The 22,779-nt window shown below is 36.8% G+C and overlaps 1 protein-coding gene across 3 annotated transcripts in view; it reads left to right on the top strand.

Moving 5' to 3' along the window:
- The window catches only part of PPM1L (protein phosphatase, Mg2+/Mn2+ dependent 1L), a 295,312-nt gene that overhangs the window by 109,557 nt on the left and 162,976 nt on the right, over positions 1-22,779 (top strand). The window contains exon 1 of one of the 3 annotated variants that reach the window (XM_060639107.3): positions 10,059-10,133. The exons of the other annotated variants lie outside the window; for them this stretch is intronic. Coding sequence (XP_060495090.1) covers positions 10,107-10,133 — 27 coding nt within the window. The 5' untranslated portion in view covers positions 10,059-10,106. Of the gene's footprint in view, positions 1-10,058; positions 10,134-22,779 lie in introns of those variants that run through there. 3 annotated transcript variants of the gene reach the window in all.

Raw genomic sequence — 22,779 nt, 5'->3', positions numbered from 1 at the left:
AGCTTAGCAGGATACATACTCAATGCTAACAGAACCCGTCTGAACAAATTTCATTTATTTATGCCAGATGGAAGAATTCCTCCCCAGGAACCACCACTAAGTTCCCAACATTTTTTAAACTCATAACCTGAATCATTAGCAACTGAGCAACTAGTTCCACTTTGCCCAAGGATAGAGAGGACACCCTGTGTGTGAGGGGAGGTATTTACCTTTTATGTTGTGAATGTAGCGAAGAAAGAGAAGGCAAACAAAACAGCAGTTTCATATTAAAAGAGGTTGGAAGGCTAGATCTTGCCAGAGGGGTAACTAATGAACGTTCCCCTGTATGTGACTCCTACTGTGTGCTTCTGAGAAAGAAATGCTACCTCTTCTTCTCCGCTCTATTCCAGGTTGCCAAGCCTTTGAGGGAAATATTTTATATAACTTTTAATTTTTTTTTCAGTTGGATTATCCAAATTCTGATGCTGAGCAGTTCTATCTTAAGAATGAGTGAGTCCTGGGGCGCCTGGGTGGCGCAGTCGGTTAAGCGTCCGACTTCAGCCAGGTCACGATCTCGCGGTCCGTGAGTTCGAGCCCCGCGTCAGGCTCTGGGCTGATGGCTCGGAGCCTGGAGCCTGTTTCCGATTCTGTGTCTCCCTCTCTCTCTGCCCCTCCCCCGTTCATGCTCTGTCTCTCTCTGTCCCAAAAATAAATAAAAAACGTTGAAAAAAAATTAAAAAAAAAAAAAAAAGAATGAGTGAGTCCTCTCTAGACTGTAAATTGGAGAACTCAGGCCTTTTATTCCTAGATTTTAATTAAGGAAAATAGATATCTCAGGTGGACTAGAATATCCTGTTCAAAAAAGAACTCTTTCCAAGGTTCTCCTCCCCGGTTCCTGTCCTTAGGAATGCTCATTATATTACCTTTGCTTATTAGCTCTAGGAAAGGTGCTGGTGGGTAAGAGAAGGCTAAGGGGACAAGAGAGAATTTTTGCCCCAAGGATTTTATAAATTAGTTGGAGAATATATACATATGAAAATGTTTAGTAACAATTCCAGTAGCATATGATTAAAAGCCAGAATGAATTGGCCGATCGTAAGTTGCTGTAGGACATGGTTAATCAAGTCAGAATCCTATCCAATGCTTGTTGAAACAAATTCATATGCCCTATCCCTAGAGTTTCTGATGCTGTAGGTCTAGAGTGGGGTCCAGTAATTTGGATTTTTAATTTCCCAGCTGGTGCTGATGCCACTGATCTGGAGACAACCATTTGCTAACTGCTGCTCTAGGAGATCAGGGAACAGATAGATGATGGCAAACGTATGATTGACAGGTATTGAGATGGTGCTTCTTGCTGTCACTCACTTGATGCAGTTACCCACGCTTCGCTTTTCTGGCCCCATTTTAGGAGGACAGCTTGTAGTACTCTTTAAAATATCCACTTTTGATGGATATAAGCAGACAGCATACTCTTTCCTATAATTAGGTAATTCTTTACAAGGAGAGGAAATTTCTGTCATCTTCCTGGCAACAATAGGAAGAAAACAATATTCTTGTTTTTGCTTTGACCATTATTATTTTCTTTCACCATTCTCCTACCTTCCACATTCACCCATGCATTCCCTAATGTACATTAAGTTTTGTTTTTTTTTTTCAGCAGCCAAATGAAAATAGGAAACATGTGTCTTTGGATTCACAATCAGTTAAGTTAAAATTGGGTAAATGGAGAGGAGTAAAATTTAGAAAGAATGTAGGGTGAAGAGTTCAGAAAACAAGCTTCCTTGGAAGGAGTTATTTGGTGCTTGGGGAAGAACACTCGCTGATTGAGTATATACATTTCTGGAAAAGAAATGCAATAACATTTTCACATCCTCTAGATGGGGGTTTGTCATAATGTTTTACTGCAGTAAAGTGGAAGATTTCATTGCTATTAAGTTAGTAGCAATCCAAATGATTCTACTCTCAAATATGTGTTCCTATTACTTCGTATTACTGAGGAAATAGCATTATGCAGTTTTGTTTTTTTTTTTAAAGCAAGGAATCCTTACTTTAAATGCATTTGAATCCTTACTTTATTGCATTTGAAGTTGCTACCAAATACCAGTACAAGCAGAATAAAAAGTTGTACTGAAGTATCTCTAGTCCTCTGGGGGAAACCAGCTCCTAACATGTCAAGAACTTAAGGTTGATCTAATCAGGTTGATTTGGGGCATTTTGAGCAAGAACAAGTTACCACAAGTCCTTCTCCCCTCCAACCCAGATTTTGCAGCTTTATCCCTTTTCTCCATTTTCTTCCATTGATTACATTCAACTCCCCAAATACAGTGGTATTAGGATTTGGGGATATAGTGAAACTCAGTGTGTATTTCATAGGATAGTAGTTCTTTGTTTTACTTTATGGTAATTTTTTAAATGCTTGGTTGCATGTGATTCCTAATATAGAGAGCAGCTTGTTATTTTTTCTTACTTTTTCAGCAGCATTTTAAAAATACCACTTTGTAAGGTAATGTTCTTTTATTTTGAAGCATACCAATGCATACATATAATTAGGCACTAAGGAGGACTGTATTTTTTTTTTTTTTTTTGCAAAGATTTTAACTATAGGTTTACACAACAATCCTTTGGATGTGAATTGAAGATGCATGTTAACATGGTGTCTGATACTTTTGCTGTATTTTTACTTCTACGAAGATTGAGGACCTGGTTCCAAGAGAGGGCACCATTTCTCTTAAATGTTTTCTTCCAATTTTTTTTTCATGCTGAGAAAACACTAAATTATGCTGTCAATTTCTGGAAACTGAGTTAACAATTTTTTCTTAATTTGGCAATAGCGTAGAAACAGAAGGTTAGGAGAGAGAATAGTGTGAAGAAGTTTGTTGAGCCTGATTTGTACATAATTTTGTTTTTGATCAGTGTCTCCTCAGAATAAATTCAAGACACTCTTCCCCTTCTTTTTCAAGATGAAAGAATCCTCCAACTTAATTAGAAAATAAAATTTCTAATTTTCATTCTCTTAACACCAAAGTTTTAATGATTTCCGAATCTGCTTCCATTTTCAACTATTCTCTCATGTATTTCTTTTATTTATTTATTTAAATGTTTATTCATTTTTGAGAGAGAGAGAGAGAGAGAGCATGAGAGGGGGAAGGGCAGAGAGAGGGGGACAGAGGATCCAAAGTGGGCTCTGCACTGACAGCAGCAAGCCTGAGGCGGTGCTCGAACTCATGAATTGTGAGATCATGACTTGAGCTGAAGTCAGATGCTCATCTGACCATGCCACCCAGCTGCCCCTCAAGTATGTTTTTAAAATTTTTATACTTATTCTTCCTTTTCACAATTCTTATTAGGGTTTTCATGCCATGGCACATATCCAGTGACCTCACTCTCTTGCAGTTTGCATCTTATCTCCCAAGATCTTTCTTGAAACAGTTAAGTAATTAATATATATTTGATATCATTAATCTTTGAATAGAGGGAAGGAGAAAGATCATCTCTCTCTTTACATGGTTGACTAGCACTTAAAAACTTGATCTTAATCTTAATTCTCCAAGATACATGAATAATGCTTTTACTATGAGTTGATACAATCTATTTCCTCTATAATTACTTATTAGAGTAGACATTATCTTAAAGGCCAGGAAGTGTCTGGTTTCTGGATTCTCTAGAACCTTTCCCAGGCTACCACATCTGGCACAGAATTAGCACTTTAGTTGAAGTTTGAATAAATGAATGAAATGAACAAAGGAACATGTAAAGCTTTGAGGAAAAGTAGCATATTTTAGTCATGGGTTCAAGATGGTTAATAAATTATAATATAAAAAAGAGCAGAATTTGGAGTACCTGCCTGGTTCAGTCAGTAGAGCATGCGACCTTGATCTCAGGGTCATGAATTCAAGCCCCACATTGGGAGTAGAGTTTACTGTAAAAAAAAAAAACAAAAACAAAAACAAAAAAACCACAACAACTTTTGGCTTACTTTGTGATTTAAAAATATTTTTTATTAGACTTTTTAAAAAGTTTACTTGTTTATTTTAAGAGAGAGAGAGTGCATGCAAGTAAGGGAGGAGCAAAGAGAGAGAGAGGGAGAAAGAGAATCCCAAGCAGGATCCATACTGTCAGCATAGAGCTGGACACAGGGTTTAATGTCGTCACTCATGAACCAAGAGATCATGACCTGAGCTGAAGTTCAGTCAGACATTTAACCGACTGAACCACCCAGGTATCCCTAGACTTTGTTTTTGAGAGCAGTTTTAAATTCACAGCAAACTTGAGTGGAAAGTACAGAGATTTCCTGTATACCCCCTATCCCACACATGGATGACCTCCTTAGAGTGGGAGAGAGCCAAAGCATAAGAGACTGTTAAAAACTGAGAACAAACTGAGGGTTGATGGGGGGTGGGAGGGAGGGGAGGGTGGGTGATGGGTATTGAGGAGGGCACCTTTTGGGATGAGCACTGGGTGTTGTATGGAAACCAATTTGACAATAAATTTCATATATTAAAAAAAAAAAATTATCAACATCCTGCACCAGAGTGGTACATTTCTTACAGTTGATGAACCTGTGTTGATGCATCATTATCACCCAAAGCCCGCATTTTACATTAGAGTTCACTTGGTGTGGTACATTTGATCATTTGAACAACTATATAATGACATGCATCCACCATTATAATTTCATACAGAATAGTCTCACTGCCCTAAAAATCCTCTGTGGTCTGCCTATTCGTCCCTCCCCCTAACGTAACCCCTGGCAATTGCTAATCTTTTTATTGTCTTCATAGTTTTACCTTTTCCAGAATGTCATATGGTTGGAATCGTATAACGTGTAATCTTTTCAGATTAGCTTCTGAACATAGTTATATACATTGAAGTTTTTTCCATGTCTTAGTTCATTTCTTGTTAGCACTGAATAATATTCTGTTGTCTGGATGTACCACGGTTTATTTCTTCATTCACTTACTGAAGGACATCTTGTTTTTTCCAAGTTTGGATTTATAAATAAGCTGCTATAAGCATTTGTATGCAGATTTTTGTGTGGACATAGTTTTCAACTTCTTTGGGTATAATACCAAGGAGTGTGATTGTTGGATTGTGTGGTAAGAATATGTTGAGTTTGGTAAGAAGCTGTCAAATTGTCTTTCAAAGTGGCTGTACCATTTTGCATTCCTCCCAGCAATGAGTGAGAGTTCCTGCTTGCTGCTGGCCAGCATTTATTTGGTGGTGTCAGCGTTCCAGATTATGACCATTTTAATAGGTATGTAGTGGTATCTCGTTGTTTTCATTGGCATTTCCCTGATGACATATGATATGATTAGAGCATGTTTTTATATTCTTACTTGCCATCTGTATATCTTCTTTAGTGAGGTGTCTTTTAGAGCTTTAGCCCATTTTCAATTGAGTTGTTTGTTTTCTGTTTATTTACTTGTCTATTTTACTATTGAGCTGTGAGAGTTTGTGTGTGTGTGCATGTGTGTGTGTGTATTTTAAATGACAGTTTCCTTTATCAGATATATCTTTGCTAATATTTTCTTCCAGTCTGTGGCTTGTGTTTTCATTTCCTTGAACTTACTTATTTTAATTTGATTGATTTTTGAATATGGGGTATAGTTGCAATGTAGAAAATTTTAAAAGTGTTGTGTTTGTTTCCTAAGGTTGCCATAACACAGTACCACTGTAGGTGGTTTTAAACAACAGGAACTCATTCTCTTTAAGTCCTGGACGCTACAAGTCTGCGAACAAGGTTGTTGGTAGGGGCATGGTCTCTCTGAAGGCTCTAGGAAAGAATCCTTCCTTGCCTCTTCTAGCTTCTGTTGGTTAGGAGAAATTCTGGTTTGCAACTCTATTTCTCTGTCTGCTTCTGTCATCATTGGGGTTCTCCGTGTGCCCCTCTATGTCTGCATCCAATTTTCTCTCTTCTTTTAAGGACATTAGTTATTGGAATATGGCCCACCCTAATCTACCATGACCTCTTTTCTACTTGGTTATATTTGCAAAGACCCAATTTCCAAATAAAGTCACATTTTATAAGTATGGGGAGAGAGGTGTTGCGACTTGAATAGATTTCTTCTTGGGGACACAGTTCTACCTACTACAGATATAAAAGTGTGTAAATGAAAAATTTCTCACCTCTATCCCCAAGTCACCTAGTGGCACTCCTGAGAGGCACATATTATTTGAGTTTATTTTAAATAACTGCAACTAGTCTAAAAATGACTTAATGGAGGAAAGTCTCATTTTCTCCTAGAAGAATCAGTCTTATTCTCATCTTTTTCATTCATCAAAACTTCGTGATTTTTAGTCATCACATTTATCCCATGTCCTTGGCTGAGTTCAGGGATGGGGGAAAAAAAGGTGAAATGTTCAAGTAGAAACTAAATATAGTGAACCTATATTAATCATTGAGTGAAACATATTCTGTATCCATCCATGTGACTCCCTCATTAAATGTCAGACATTGTGTGGGTAGCACTTAATCACTCACTTGCTGGCACAAAGTAGACTGTTGCTAGTTTTAAATCCTAGTAACATCAAATCCTATAGTATTTGGTTATGATAGTTCTTATTTAGATACATGTTATTAAGTGTTTTGAAATGAATTTTTTGTTATGTATATATTATATTGTGAAAATGATGTTATTAAAATAAAACTCTTTGAGGCACTGCTCTATTGAGTTAGATGAAACCTATGGAGGATAGTTCTGTTCTTTGATACTTAAAATAAGTGCCAATATCTTATGCCTCTAAAAATATGAAATATATATACAAAAACATATATAATGCTGCATGGTAGCATATTAAATGGTGTGCAAAGTCGTGCAGTAAGTAACCAATATTTTTAACTTTGTTTAGCATACAGTTTCCCATAAAGCTCTTTCTAAAACATGATTTACATCTCTCATTACTATTGTTTCCAAGAATATATTTGGAGGAATGAAGGTCTACAAGCAGAAGGTAGAATTAACACATGGAGTCAGAAGCCAAGCAATGAGGCAGGGCAGATAGGTAGAACTTTTATGTGTCCTGTCTCCAATAGATTGTGACTTATGGTCTTTTTGTTGCCATGGGAACCATTGACTTGCTGTCTGAGAGTTGGAGGGAATGGAGGATAATGGCAAAACCCTGGGTTTGGGGGTTGGACAGATCTGGTGTAAATCTCACTACTGCCACTTACTAGTTAAGTGACCTTTGGCAAGTTGCTACATTTTTCTAGGCCTAAATTTCTTCATGTATATGGGGAGAAAAACACAGTTCCTATCCCTAATGGATTTACCATCTAATTGGAGGGTGAGGTTAGAAGACCTGTGGTTATATAATAAGAATTTGATTCTTGCTTTAAGAGATACTCACAGTGGTTGGGGGGTTTAAAAGCAGGTAGAAGTCAGCCAGTTGGAAAACCAGAAAAGGCTTCATGGGGGAACTGGTGTTTAGGTAGGTAGATGTACCTGGTTTAGTAAGACTAACATTTGGAGACCTAGTAGGGGGAGCATTCCAGGCAGAGCAAAAACAAAAGCAATGGTGTGGAGATGGGAAAGGAAAGGCATTTGAGATATAACAAGTGGTCTTATTTCTTTAGAGACAGTTGAGATTAAACAGACATTATAACTTTGTGCCCTCTGTGCTGTCAGGGACCCAGTGGTACAAATGGTTTTAGTAGTGCTAATGGTGGCTTTTGAGCAGACTAATGCATTTAATAACTACTATGACACCATTACCAAGTAAATAACCTTGTACTTGAATAAGATTTAGCTTTTACTAGATGTTCTTAAAAATCTGGTCACTGTACTAAAGTGCCAGTATACACATCTTCTGACACAGAGCCCCCATACAATGGAATAGGGACATTTTCATAAATATTTCAGGATTTCTAAATTATTTTCCCAAGTTAGTGTTGAGGGAAAGCTTCATAGATGAATAAGATTTTAATATCATTGAATAAGGTTTAACAGGTTTCTTTATTCCTAAACTTCTCAGTTTATTGTGCTAATGTGCAGCGTGAGCCCCATGAAGGGAGATTTAGTGTGTGTCACTTCCCGAGCTTATTGGACCTCCGAATCCTTTGTTCCTTGACTTAATATTAATATCTCCCCAAAGATGTTGTCTTTCAGTCATCAGGGTCAGTATTCTTACACCTGTCGAGCTTTTTCAAAAGGCAGACATACTTATCCTTTTCCTTACTCATGCCCTTTTTCAGTGTAACAGATTTGCAGTGGGGCAGGACTGGGACAGGTGCTCAGAAGGTTAGGAACAATGTGGGCTCCTTGATGATTCTGATATCTCACGTCCATTCTTCCAACCTCCTACTTCCTGTCTCCACCCCATCTTTGACTTGACCTAAGGTATAAATTATTCTCTCAGTGGCGTGAACAGTTAAGGCTCAAGCCCTAATTGCTAAACTTTTGCAAGAGAAACCTTATTAAAAAGTCATGAAGAAAAGTATAAATATGAACATGAACATGTAAGCAAAGGCTAAATAGGTTATATAGATCACCTCTAGAATAGCAGCAGATAATGTACCAGGACTATTATCATGCAAAGGGAGTACATTTTAGAATTTACAAGTTTATTTCTAAGCCTAATTTACTTTTATATGAATATTTTAAACCCACATTAATGTATCTTCAAACAATACAATATATAGGAAACTTTCTGCTAAAGATTGAGGTTTGATATTTTGAAAATTCAATAAAACAAACACATAATTTGGCTCAGAAGTATCAAGGATGTGCTGTGCAACTGATACTACTTCTCTTTGTACATTTCTTTCTTTTTTTTTTTTTAAGTTTATTATTTATTTTGAGAGAGAGAGAGAGAGACAGAGAAGGGCAGAGAGAGAGAGGGAAAGAGGATCCCAAGCTGGCTCTGCGCTGGCTGCACTGAGCCTGATGTGGGGCTCCAGCTCACGAACTGCGAGATCATGACCTGAGCCAGAGCCAAGAGTCAGATGCTTAACCTACTGAGCCACCCAGGCACTGCAGCACATTTCTTTTGATTCTTAGATTCTTAGCACTTTTGTAAGAGGTCAGAAAAAAGTTAAAATTCAGATTTTTGCTATATGTTATCATTTGTGGAAATTGGAGGGAGTTTATAATTGCTTATTAGATTCCTGTAATTCATTGATAGTAGGGATCAATCATTTCAGTAAAAATCATTATTCTTTTGGCTGTATAACTGTTTATTTTTTTAATCTATGTGTTTAGTTTTTTGACAAAGATCTGCATGATAATTTTTTCTTAATAGTTCTCAGGTAGAAGTGTGTGTGTGTGTGTGTGTGTGTGTATGTATGTACAAAATTGTATACATAATGTAGTATCATGTAGTAAACCCATAAAGACTGTCCTCAGTGATTCTCGGAAGCAAGATGTCTTTACTTCTTGATCAAGTACCTCAGAATATACTGAACTTGCTTTCCTTACATCATCAAAATGCATATGCTTCCTATTGGAAATGATAATATCTCTCCTTTTTATGATGGATAAGAATTTTCTGTATATAGAATGCAGGGAACCAATATAGGAAAGTGCCTAAAGGAATGTGTATAAGTTGCCAAAATTTATACCTCCTGAGATGTTTCTAAGAGCATCATAAATAGCATATAGTGAATGCCTTCCCTCCAGCTGAGCTTTTGAAATAGCTCACTCAGCACTTTTGTTAAATAATATCCCTGGGACATGAACCGAATAGCATTTCCTGTTCAGTCTCATCTGTCATTTTCCTGATTCCACAAACCAGTCTCCAGATGTCAAAATATAAAGGTGAAAGTGAGTGAAATTGTTTTTATTTACAGAGCTCCCTAAATCAAACCAGGATTATCTCCTGGCACCATGACCCTATGAAATTCTAAACCATCTTTAACCTTCATTGTAGTTTAAAACAATATACTATACTTGGAGACCATTTTAGCTGAGTTGTATAATCTGCTGTTATAAATTCTGCCAGAGTAAAATTATCATGAGCCTGGGATAATCGTTGTAAAACGTGCTTGTAGGACCTTTATAAATACTACACTGAAACTCTATTGCTACTTAATATCTCCAGCATTGCAAGAAAGAGATAGACTATTGGTTTCTGTTTCTCTTGCAAGTACTTATGAGTGTGGCTTCAAGGTGTGAAGGAAACATGAAGCGAAAATGCACTGTGAAACACCAAAGTGCTGTGTGAGTACGGGTATTACAGTGGTTTCATGAAACTTGACTTATCTGTTTTGTGTGCATTTTAGGTTTTCAGATGTGCAAGTTTTATTAAATTCCATTAGAGGAAAATGGCTCATGTAGTCTTTTCAATTGCCTCTCATATGTCCAAAAGTTTGGGTATTAATAGACTCAATTCTAGAAAAGAAGAACTCATAAATAATACCTAGTTGAGTTGTTTCATTTTTCAGATTAGAAACTAAGGTCTAGAGAGATGAGGTACCTTGACCAAGCCAGTTAGTAGCAGCTCTGAGTTAGAAGCTGTCTGGCTCTCTAGTCAGATCCCCAGTTTATTATTCATACCTCAGTAGATATGGAATCTTGTTTACCAACAACATCAACAACCACAAAGCTTGTTGGCCTTGCCCATATTTTTAGCATACTTTGGTTTTTTTTTTGCATAAAAAACATACTCAATAATAAACTTGCTTTCAGCAGATTTGATTTCCCTATAATCAGGCATCATGATCAATTTAGAAATGTGGATCTAACGATATTGAAATTCTAGATTTTATATGATATTTTAATTCACTTCATAGGAACTTGTTAACTTATTGTTATCTGTTTTTATTTTTGCTAAAATACAGGTCTTCCACTTTTTTTTTCCTGGGCCTTTTATCACACAGTGTCTTGGGGGAAGAAAAGGAAGTTATCATAGTTTGTATTTGATGTTACGTTCACATTATTGCCTAAAACAGGGGTTAGATGTCACTTGGGAGTTTACAGTGGTATAGCCTGACTCTGAATTTCATCCTCACATTGGTGAGCTAGTGTGAAAAGCTCTTAACTTTGGAAGACCTGGCTGAGTTCCTGCAAGCGCTCCTTTTCACCCACTGTTTTCATTTGGGTCATCACTATCCCCTCTGAACCTGTTTTGTGATGGATACAATGGGAATAATACTTGTCCATCTGTGTTTTAGAATGTGATGCTCATACCATTTCTGAGAAATTTATAAAAGAGTGCTTTATTTTGTTTGGAAGCCCTTGATCCTTTGGGTATTTTCTCTCAATAGGGACATCAAGGAGGCACCTCAAACCCCTAATATCTGTTCCTGAAGAAGAAGAAGGAGGGGAAGGGAAAGGAGAAAATGTTTTATAAATTGAAAAATGCAGTCTAAAGACAGTATAAAGTTCTCTAATATTGTTAGCAGGAAACAACTCCCCCTCTTTCAAAAGGTTTTTAATTGATACCTTAGGACGAGGAAATTGCTCTACTCTTCTATTTGCTGTCCTGTCCTATTTTGCAAAATCTTACTCTTCCCAAAAGTCCCCTCTCAAATGCTGCTGCTTCTTTAAGCTTCTCTGATTCCCCTCTCACATTAGGTTGGGTATCATAGTGGTTTTTTTGTGCTTATTCTATAACTAGAATGAAAGCTTCTTCAGAGGTTGTCGTGATGAAACTTTTAGGAGAAGGCCTTGCACATTGTAGTTGCTCAGTAATATTTGTTAAGTTGATATTGGGGTCAATGCATTTTTTTTTTTAGTATTGTTTCTCAATTCCTTCCTTATAATTTTACTTTGAGTTATTTACCTAGCGTTGAAACAATAGTGTGGGGAAAAAAGTCTTTAACTTCGAATGTCTTTCAGTACATATATTTTTTATTAATTGGAATCAGAGCAGTTGAAAAAAAAGTGGTATTTTAAAAGTTGTAGCTTATTTTATAAATCAGCTCAGCTGCACATCTTGACTTTTAAATCTTATTTTCCATTCATATTTTTTCTAGTGATCATATTTAAATATTCAAAGTTAAGAACTGAGTTTTGGGCAAATGATTCCTCAAAAAATTATATTTATTTATTTTTATATTTTTTAATGTGTATTTTTTTTGAGAGAGAGAGAGAGACAGAGTACGAGCAGGAAAGGGACAGAGAGACAGAGAGGGATACACAGAAGCGGAAGCAGAATTCAGGCTCTGAGCTGTCAGCATAGAGCCCAATGTGGGGCTTGAACCCATGAACCATGAGATCACGGCCTGAGCCGAAGTCAGATGCTTTTCCAACTGAGCCACCCAGGTGCCCCCAAAATTATATTTATTAAAAAAATTTTTTTTAAATGTTTTAATTTATTTTTGAGACAGAGACAGAGCCTGAGCAGGGGAGGGCCAGAGAGAGAGGGAGACACAGAATCCAAAGCAGGCTCCAGGCTCTGAGCTGTCAGCACAGAGCCTGACATGGGGCTTGAACTCATGGACTGTGAGATCATGACCTGAGATGAAGTTGGACACTCAACCAACTGAACCACCCAGGCACCCCAAAATTATATTTATTTTTTAAAAGGAAGTTTATTTCAATTTACTCATGGCAAATCAATTTTTAGAAGAAAAGTGTGTTGTCTTAAAGATTGATGACATATTCAAGCTGGTGACCAGAGCATTCCTACCTTCTTTCAAAACTAGGTGTAGGTGTCATGTGAACAATGATGCATCACATTTTATTTTCTACTACTAAAGTGTTCTGACGTGATAAAAATCATCATTTACAATATTATGATCAAAAAGAAAAGGTATTTATTGGCTGAGAGGCTTGTGTTTCTAAATCTTTGGAATTATGATGGAAATTTTGACAGAATCATAAACCAAGTTGACATTAATGGGAATTGCTTCCATTATGATCTTGTCTAGCCTTATTAGAAGGTCATTTGGAAACTTTAGATAATCAGATGGTTCTATGACCAAGTAGAAATAGTGCTTTATCTTTTGTGTTTTAACCTTTGGGTGCTCCCACCAAGTGTAGTTTTAGTGTGTATCCTTCCTTTGACTGTTAACACCTCTTACAATGATTACTAGTCTAGTCACTGTGACTAGCTGACATTTCTGTTATTACTGACTTTCATAAAGATTCATTATCAATTGATGACAATGCTCCTGAAGTCTCTAGCTAGGTAGTCACTTTTTGCTTTTCGTAGCCTTCTACCGTCACCCCTGCATGAATCTCTATAGTGCTGGTGGTCCTTACCTCTAATCCTAACGTGAAGGAATGTGGAATGGGGCAAAGAGAACAGAAAGCTCAATGCTAGCATTGGCTCTGACCACTAATGAGCTTTAAAGCTTTGAGCAAATGATTTCTGATCAGTAATATGTAGGTTGCATTAGGTAATTTTAAAGATGCCTCTGGCTCTGAGATTCTGTAATTCATCAAAATTCATCTGCCAGAATGGCACTGTAATAATTAGGTAGACTGACAGCTGGATGCAGGGAAATGACAGAGCCAGAAGCTTCAGTCTACACTATCCCTGGTGAACATTCATGTTTGCATATTTTAATAACAGTATTCTCAGCATCCCACCTCTACCCAATCACTTACTTAGCAAGAAGCTTTGTCCCTCTTAACATTTTACAACTATGTAATTTAATGAAATTCATTAGTACCAACAAAAGGAGTAACAGTGATATTTTAATATGCCTTTATTATCATTCCTTGTATTTGAGAAACCAATTGAAAGACTTTTAGCTTTGACTTCTAAGGAAGAAAAAAATCGCCTGTCTTTATTTAATGGAGGAAAAAAGATCTCCAATAAAGAATAATGCCCCAGAATTGTCATTCACTTCACACTTGCTCCTCTTTAGGCATGCAGAACCTCATGTGTTCTTAAGCATAAAATGGAAGGTGACACATTAAATGAAGGGTCTTTCTGAAAAATAAAGTAGGCAAAATCACTTTACTCTCAAGAATAGTTGTCAAGTGAAAACCAAAAATAATAGCTTATTCATAGTCAATATTTGGAAGTGTTTCTTAAGTCCAGAAAGGTCAGAGGGAAATCCAGTAAATGTCAACACTGTTTGTCAGGTGGGGAGATTCACAGCATCTCCTGAGAAATTTAATTTATATTAATGAGGAGTGAAACCTGCCTAGGGCTGTCTCAGAGATTGCTCTGGTGTCAATTTTAATGATCTATCTTCATGAAAAGGATTTTTACCAAATTATTCAGCAAGACAACCTCATATGAGATTACTTTTTAATTGTGAGGCCTCAGTTACTCTGACCCCTGCTGAACCACAGTCACACATGGGGCTTCTTGCCTCACTAAATTGATAACTTGCTGTCACTTCTGACCCTTTTTGGGTTCTTAGGGGACCATGCCAATCCAAGTGAGATTCTGACAGTAAAGTTCTACTTCAATTCAGCAGACATTCATGAAGACCTCTAACTGAGGCAATGTGGCAGTGACAGCAAGGGCTACTGTTTATAAACACTTATTGTGTTCCAGGTGCCCTACTAAGCGTTTTATATGGCCAATTTCTAATCTGTAACTTCACAGAATTACAGAGGAGGAGATAAGGATTCAGAGATGTTAAGTTTGCTTGCCCAGGATCATACTGTTAAGTGATTGGCAGAACCAGGATTTGAGAAGTCTGTTTGGCTTTCAAATTCCATGGTTTTTCACTCCTCCCCTATTTCTTGGGTTTTTCCTTTACTCATGGAATGTTTCAAAGTTCATAACAGCTTCCATTTATCTAGCAAAGGTATGTTTCAGACATTGTGCTTGGTGTTTTATTATGTAAACCTCTGGAAGAGATGACACTGGCCCCACTTATAAGTGAAGAAGGAGGGCTGGAGGGTTAAGCAGCTTGCCCCAGTTCAGACAACTCCCAAATAATGAGGCTAGGATTCTAACCTCTTCCCAAACTACATTCTTACTGTTAGAGAGCTGTGACTCTAACAGTGCTGTGTCCTGGGTTGGTAGAAAGGTGACAAAGCCAGTTCTCTATCCTCTAGTAAGTAGCAAGAAGTCCACTGGGTTCAGATGGACACAAACTCAAGTGTCTATAAAACCAAGCAGAATGATGTAGATGTGAAATGAAGTGATTTTTAAAAGGTGCTGGGGAAGCACAGAGGCAAGAAAGTTAATGCCAGATAAAAGGTACAGAATGGTTTTGCGAATATGGAGGCATTTAATGAATCGGATTGCAGAATACAGAGAATGCAAGGAAACACACTTCAGGCCAAGGAACTAGTTTCCCCTAGAGTACAACTTTGGCCGTATTTCCTACATTTGAATGCATAGTGTTTTTGTTATTAATTTCAAATAGTTTGTAACTTAGTTTTAATTTTCTCACTGGTTCATGACTCAATTTCTATTGTCAGAGTCTATAACTGGTTAGATTTTTTTGTTTATTAAGTTGTTTTATTTGTATTGTTTTGGGTCAGAGAAAATTACTGAACTCTTCTTGGTTTAGGAATTTGTGTGCTCTATTAAATGATCAACTTTTATAAATGTTCCATGGATATTTGAAATGAATATGCAAATATAGATACATTTTCTAAAGAGTCAAAGGATTGGATTGAATTATTCTAATTGGATTGGATTATTCTAATCCTCACATATTTTTTCTTTGAGGAAATAAATCCTGAGATGAGAGTTTCTCACTGGTATCTTGGATTGAATAAATTCTATATTTCTTAGTTTTTAATTCATGTAATTAGATGCTATGTGTTTTGGTGTATAAAAATGTGGGATTATTATGTCTTCTTAGATTATACTTGCTAATCAGTATAAAATACCTATCTTAGGGCATCTGGATGGCCCAGTCAGTGAAGCATCTGACTTTGGCTCAGGTCATGATCTCACGGTTCGTGAGTTCAAACCCCATGTCAGGCTCTGTGCTGACAGCTCGGAGCCTGGAGCCTGCTTCAGATTTTGTGTCTCTGTCTCTCTCTGCCCCTCTCCTGCTTGTACTCTGTCTCTCTCTCTCTGTCAAAAATAAATAAACATAAAAATATTTTTAAAGTATCTATCTTGTTTCATTTAACTTTTGTGAACTAAATTTATTGTAAAACAGGAGCCTGGGAGATTCAGGCTTCTGGTTATGGAATGAGTAAATCACGGGAATAAAAGATGCAGCAAAGGAATACAGTCAGTGATCATTGTAATAGTGATGTAAGGGGGCAGGTGGTAGCTATACTTGTGGTAAACACAGCATAATGCATAACTTGTCAAATCACTATGACAAGTATGCCTGAAACTAATGTACCATTGTGTGTCAACTATACTCAAATTAAAAAACAAAAGATTAAAAATTTACTGTCAAACAAATGTGGTCATAGCTAATCTGTTTATATACGAGATGCATTGTACTCACCACCCTTTTGTGTCATATTATTTTAGGATGATTTTTTATATTCACAGTTTTTTACTCTTTTAAAAAATGTAGCCTATTAATATATATTTTGATTGCTCATATGGTCCTATGCCTGTCATTTAATTTTGTATGTTCTGATACTTTTGGGGGGTGTTTTATTTTAGCTTTCTTTTCTTTCTTTTGCTTCACTGATTTCTTTTAAAAATTCTTGAAAATTATTATTCATTTTCTTTTCTACTAGTGATGGTTCTTTAATCAATACACATATACTTAATCAATATAAAAAATAAAAATATCTATAACCTCTAAACAAATAAGAAGACATATTTAGCATGCTTTAATTTATCCTTTCTTACATTTACCTCTTCCTTAATACTTCAAATATTTTATAGACATAACCTGAAAATTTATTTTCACATCACCATCCATGTAGGTATATTTTATCTATATGTTTTGTCTTAAAAAAAAACATTTTCAGGGGTGCTTGGGTGACTCAGTTGGTTAAGCATCTGACTTTGGCTCAGGTCATGGTCTCATGGTTCATGGGTTTGAGCCCTGCATCAGGCTCTGTGCTGACAGCTCAGAGCCTGGAGCCTGCTTCGGATTCTGTGTCTCCCTCTCTCTCTGTTCCACCCCCACTCACACTCTGTCTCTCAAAAATAATAAATAAACATTAAAAAAACCCCAACCCCCCCCCCCCTCACATTTTCTTGATAATTACGTGAACATTTACAGCCACAGTGAAGTAATTTAACTTTGTTTTACTGGGTTCATTGCTCCCATTTTGTGCCTGCTATCTCACCATTTCTTGAGTTTTTTATTGGATTACCATTTGTCACTTGGCTGGCGTAAGTTTTCTCCCTCAAGTAGTTGTTACAGAAAGGGTAAATGAGTGGACAATATTATTGGTACCATCAGTGACTTTCATAGCATTGTACCTACTAATCAGTTCTTTGCCCTCATCTTATCTAAGCTTTCTATAGCAACTGACAATCACTTTCTCTTGTCTTCATTTGGTTTCTAAGATGCCACTTTTTAAAAATTCTTTTGTCTTAACTATAGAGAACAATCAGATGGTTACCAGAGGGGAGATGGGTGGGGTGGGGTGGGGGATGGGTGAAATAGGTGAAGGGGGTTAAGAGTACACTTATCTTGATAAGCACTGAGTAATATATGGAACTGTTGAATCACTATATTGTACACCTGAAACTAATATAACATTGTTATGTTAACTACACTGGAATTAAAAAAAAAATTAATTCTCCTTTTAGCTCATTGGACACTATTTCTTGGCTGGTTCTTCTTTATCTCCCTCGTCTCTTTATGTTGAAATGTCTTAGCGCTTGTTTTTCAACTCCATTTTCTTCTGTTTTCTTTCATTCCCTAGGCGATCTCATTCAGGTCTATGGCTTTAAATGCCATCTATATATAGCCAAAGTTACATCTTTTGCTTTCACATCTCCTGTGAATGAATACTTGATATCTTGAAATTAACATGCCCCAAACTGAACTCTCATTTTCCCTACCCAAACCTGAACTTTCCTAAGTATTACTCCTTTTATTAAGTGTCAAATCTAGCATTCTACTTGCTTAAGCCAAAAACATTGGAGTCATGCAGTTCATCAAGCAAAATAAAACTTTGGGTTGTCAAATTCACTGAAAAATCTTGTAAGCTGTATCTTACAAGATATATCCAGAATTGGACCATTTCTTTCTTTCTTTCTATAAGTTTATTTATTTATTTTTTTAGAGAGACAGAGAGACAGAGAGACAGAACGAGTGGGGAAGGAGCAGAGAGAGAGGGAGAGAGAGAACCCCAAGTTGGGTCCGTGCTGTCAGTGCAGAACCCAATGTGGGCTCTATCCCATGAACCGTGAGATCATGACCTGAGCTGAAATCAAGAGTCGGACGCTTAACTGACTGAGCCACCCAGTCACCTCCAGAATTGGACCATTTCTTGCCATCATCCTGGTTACTACCCTTGTCCAAGCTACTAGTGTTTATTTCTGTTATTGCATAGCTTCCTAGCTGGTTTCTCTACTTCTGCCTTTGGCCCTCTACAGCCCATTCTCCACACAGCAGCCAGCCAGCATCTATTTCACTAAGAGTAAAAGTCCATATCCATATGATGGTCTATAAGATCTGTACCCACCCCCCACTCTGAGCTCATCTTCCCTTAACACTCTCCTCCTCACCTACTCTTCTCTAGCCACATGGATCGCTTTGTTGTTCCTCCTTCATAGCAAGTGTTTATTTCAAGGCCTTTGCATTTGCTGTTCCTTTAGTGTGAATGCTTTCCCTCACATTTCAACTGGGCTCTCTCCTTCACTTCCTTCAGGTCTCTGCTCATAGGCTGCCTTATCCCTTATCTCCAGTGCTTGGAATGTGCCTCACATGTTGTAATTCCTCAATAAACATTTGTTGATGTCTGTGCATAGTTGAAAAATGTTTTAATCAAGACTGGGCATAAAATTTTACATCCTAATCCTTTTTTCTTAGAACTCTGATCAGACCAATTTTTAAGAATCTTTTGGGGAGAAGATATTTAATAAATGGTAGCAATTATTTTTAAGGATGATATTTTCTATTTGACTATCATATTTATCCAGTAAACATTTATTAAGGGTATACCGTATATTGGGCATGTGTTAGGTGTGTTTATGAAGAAGATAAAGATGTGTAACATAAGCCACTTATTCTCTAGGAGTTTATACTCTAATGGGGGGGGTATTATATTAGGAATTATGGATAAATAACATTGTAAAATATGTATGTACGCTATTGGTATATATTTATATCTACACTTACATTTATCTTCACCAAGTTCTCTTTGTATCCATCCATCCATCCAAACATCCAATCAGTGGAGCCTTGTTTCCATATTTTCCCTGAATTGAGGAGGGGGAAAAAAAAAGTCTTGGACGAACCTGCTCTGGTAAGCATTGGTTGATGATTGTAGTGGGTCAGGCAGCTCTGTTGTTTAAAAAGGTGTTGCAGAGACCTTTTTCAGAAGGAGTGCATGAATGAAATACTTTTCCGGTGTGGACCAAGGCTAAAGCTCTACTCGCCTATAGGTTTTGTAATGTTGCTCTAGATGATGTGTACTGTTAAATTATGATTCACCTATATGATAAAATAGTATGAAGTTATTACATCATTCTAAAAGAGTATTTGACATTAAAAAAATTTTTAGGTAGGGGAAAATTCATATAAAATATTACTTAGTATAATATTTATATGTATTAAAAATGACTGGAAGAGAATATGCCAAAAAGTTCACAGTAGCTGTTTTGGGATAAAGGGATTATAGCTGGTTTGGATTGTATGCTTTATGTGTTTCTGTTTTTCTTAAGTTTTCTAATATAAATATTTATTACTTTTTTAAAAATTGTGGTAAAATCCCTTGTATGTGATGATTCACTTTTCTCTTGCTGCTTTCAAAATTCTCTCTTTGTCTTTTGAAAGTTTGATTATACTGTGTCTTAGTATGCATCTCTTTGAGTTCATTTTGTTTGGGATTCCTTGGGTTTCTTATGTGTTTATATTCATGTTTTTTTTATCAAATTTGAGAAGTTTTCAGCCATTATTTTCTCAAGCGTTCTCTCTGCCCCTTTCTCTCTTTTTTGGATAACGAAAGCATCCATTTTTCACTTTATAATGAAATAATATTGAGGGTATTATAAAATTGTTTTCTAGTTAATGAATGGATGCCAAGGAAAGAGAGAACTGGGCATTGTGTGGATGGACAAGAATTTGTTTGCTGGTTACCTACCCCAACTCTTCTGGGTATGGAGATAGTGTGGATAGTGGATGTGGCATACTATCCAGCATTCTAAGACAATGTTTTCAAAGTGTGGTCCTTGGGTGCCTGGGTGGCTCAGTTGGTTAAGTGTCCGATTCTTGATTTCAGCTCAGATCGTGATCTCATGGTTGGTTGTGAGATCAAGCCCTGCATCTGGCTCTGTGCTGGCCATGGAGCCTGCTTAAGATTCCCTGTCTCCCTCTCCCTCTGCCCCTCCCCTGCGAGCTCACTCTCTCTCTCTCTCTCTCTTGCACACACATACTCTCTCTCTCTCTCTCTCTCTCTCTCACTCTCAAAACAAAAGCAAAAATAAAAAATGAAGTGTGGCCCTGAGCAGCCACATCAGCATCAATATCGGCATCACCGGGCAACTTGTTAGAAAGGCAAATTCTACTTGGGGAGAGTCTTCTTCATTTAAGAAGTTCTCCAGATGATTCTGATGTGTGCTAAAATTTGAGAACATGTTGTTCTGTAGGAAGGGTCCTTAACTTGAAGTTTAATATCTACACTATTCCTCTCTATCCTGTGCTCTGTTTGAACATTTTTTTTTCTGTGTATGTATTATAGGAAGGGGATATCTCATATCTTTTTACTCTGTGTAATTGATCCTTGCAACATCTGGATGAGGTTGCAAGGAATCTGAGGTATAGAACTTAAATAAATATTCAAAGGCTATTGAGGCAGTGTCAGGAATAGACTCAAGTCTTCAGATTCAGAACTCTGTCCACAGGAACATACATGCTCAGATTTTCCTAGTGACAGATTAACAAATTGTAAAAATTAATCATAAGATTTAAAAAATTTTTGTAATGTTTTTATTTATTTTTGAGAGAGACAGAGAGAGTGTGTGATTAGGGGAGGGGCAGAGAGAGAGGGAGACACAGAATCTGAAGCAGGCTTCAGGTTCGGAGCTGTCAGCACAGAGCCTGATGTGGGGCTCGAACTCATGAACTGCCATCATGACCTGGGCCAAAGTTAGATGCTTAACCAACCGACTGAGCCACCCAGGTGCCCCAATTGTAAGATTTTTAAAAAATGTCTATTTGTTTATTTTGGGAGAGAGAGAGAGAGAGAGAGAGAGAGAGAGAGAGAGAGAGTGCTAGCAGGGGAAAGGGGCAGAGAGAAAGGGAGAGAGAATCTTAAGCAGGCTCTGTGCTCAGCATGGAGCCCAATGTGGGGCTTGATCCCACAACTGTGAGATCATGACCTGAGCCGAAGTCGAGGGTCGGATGCTTAACCAAATGAGCCACCGAGACACCCCAGTTACAAGACTTTTTTTGTTGATGGTTTTGTTTTCTTTTGCTTTTAATTATCTAAATATTAATTGATTTTAATTAAAAATTATTAGTTAAAAATTGTTTGGTTGCTGTTTTTTGCTCTCTGTATTATCACACCGCCTTGCTGTTTATTAGTTCTAGGTACCTTGTACTGGCTAAGAAAACCATTTTGGGCCCTTAGGGTGACACTAGAGAACCAAGGCTTTCTAGTGGTTACTTTTCAACTGAGCCCTGTTTTATTTTCAAAGGTAAGACAAATAAAGACCAGTACTTTAAGATGTTTATTTGATTCCATATTTATTTTCTTTTGAATTATATTTATTTTCCAATAGCTTTGGTGAAGTGAAAATCAGCAAAAAAAAAAAAAAAAAAATCAAGAACAAGTATTTAAGGATAAAAATCAGTTGATATTTAGGGCAGTACACGGTGTGGATAAAATATACTGAAATACATGCCACCTAGAGCAAACAGGTAAAATAGAACAGTCAAAACTCAGTGTTCCAGAAGCTGGCATGAATGGAAAACCCATTAGCTAAAGCAAGTTATCAGCCAAATGAATCCATTTTCATGCACAAAATGGATATATAGTATATACCATATAAGAGCAAGGTTTTCTTAGGTTAATATCCATTAGAAGAACAGGCTCTTTTTAAAAAAGAAATACTCGTTTTACTGTCTCTGTTGTATTTTCTAGATTTGAATTGGTTCTGTGTTTTGGGATTAAATTGCTCATTGATGGATAGAGGCTAACTGAAATAAACATGCTAATTATGTTTTCTGTTGTCATAATGCCTATTCAAATAATTCGTTTTTAATTAACTCTCTTGTATGGCATATAAGTTCTTCAGCCTTTCTATTAGTAGAATTTTAACTAGGCATTTTTGTCTCTTTTTCTCTCTCTTCCTTTTTAAATCTACCTTTTAAACTTAAAAAATTGATAAGAAGGGGGTGTTTGATTTTTGTAGCAGAATAAAATCTCAGATAACTTCTTTGATTTCTTCATATAAGCAAATAATCTCAGCTTTAAACCAGTTTCCCGTTTCTGTGTAGGCAAAGGCCACTGTCCATACTTTGTGGACAAAAGCCTGTCAAAGACTGTGAAGCCAGAATAGATATGATACTTTGGACAGGATTTGATTTGGAGAGTTTTGTGGATTGGCACAAGGAGCTAATGAGGGAAAGGTGTTGGTTTGATATCCTGGGAGTCATTTGCTTCCTGTTCATTATAAGTAAGTCCTGGGGCTTCACCCTACCCAGATATTTAATGCATTTTATTCCAGTAACAGCAGCAACATCATCATCATCTTCTTCTTCTTCTTCTTCTTCTTCTTCTTCTTCTTCTTCTTCTTCTTCTTCTTCTTCTTCATCATCATCAATGATAACATTTATTTAAAGTTTACAATGTGCTAAACACTATACTGGGTATTTATATATGCTATCTGCTTTATCTTCAT

Source organism: Panthera onca, chromosome C2 (assembly GCF_046562875.1).
Source record: "Panthera onca isolate mPanOnc1 chromosome C2, mPanOnc1 haplotype 2, whole genome shotgun sequence".
Lineage (NCBI taxonomy): Eukaryota > Metazoa > Chordata > Mammalia > Carnivora > Felidae > Panthera > Panthera onca.
This window is presented reverse-complemented; position numbering and strand designations above follow the sequence as displayed.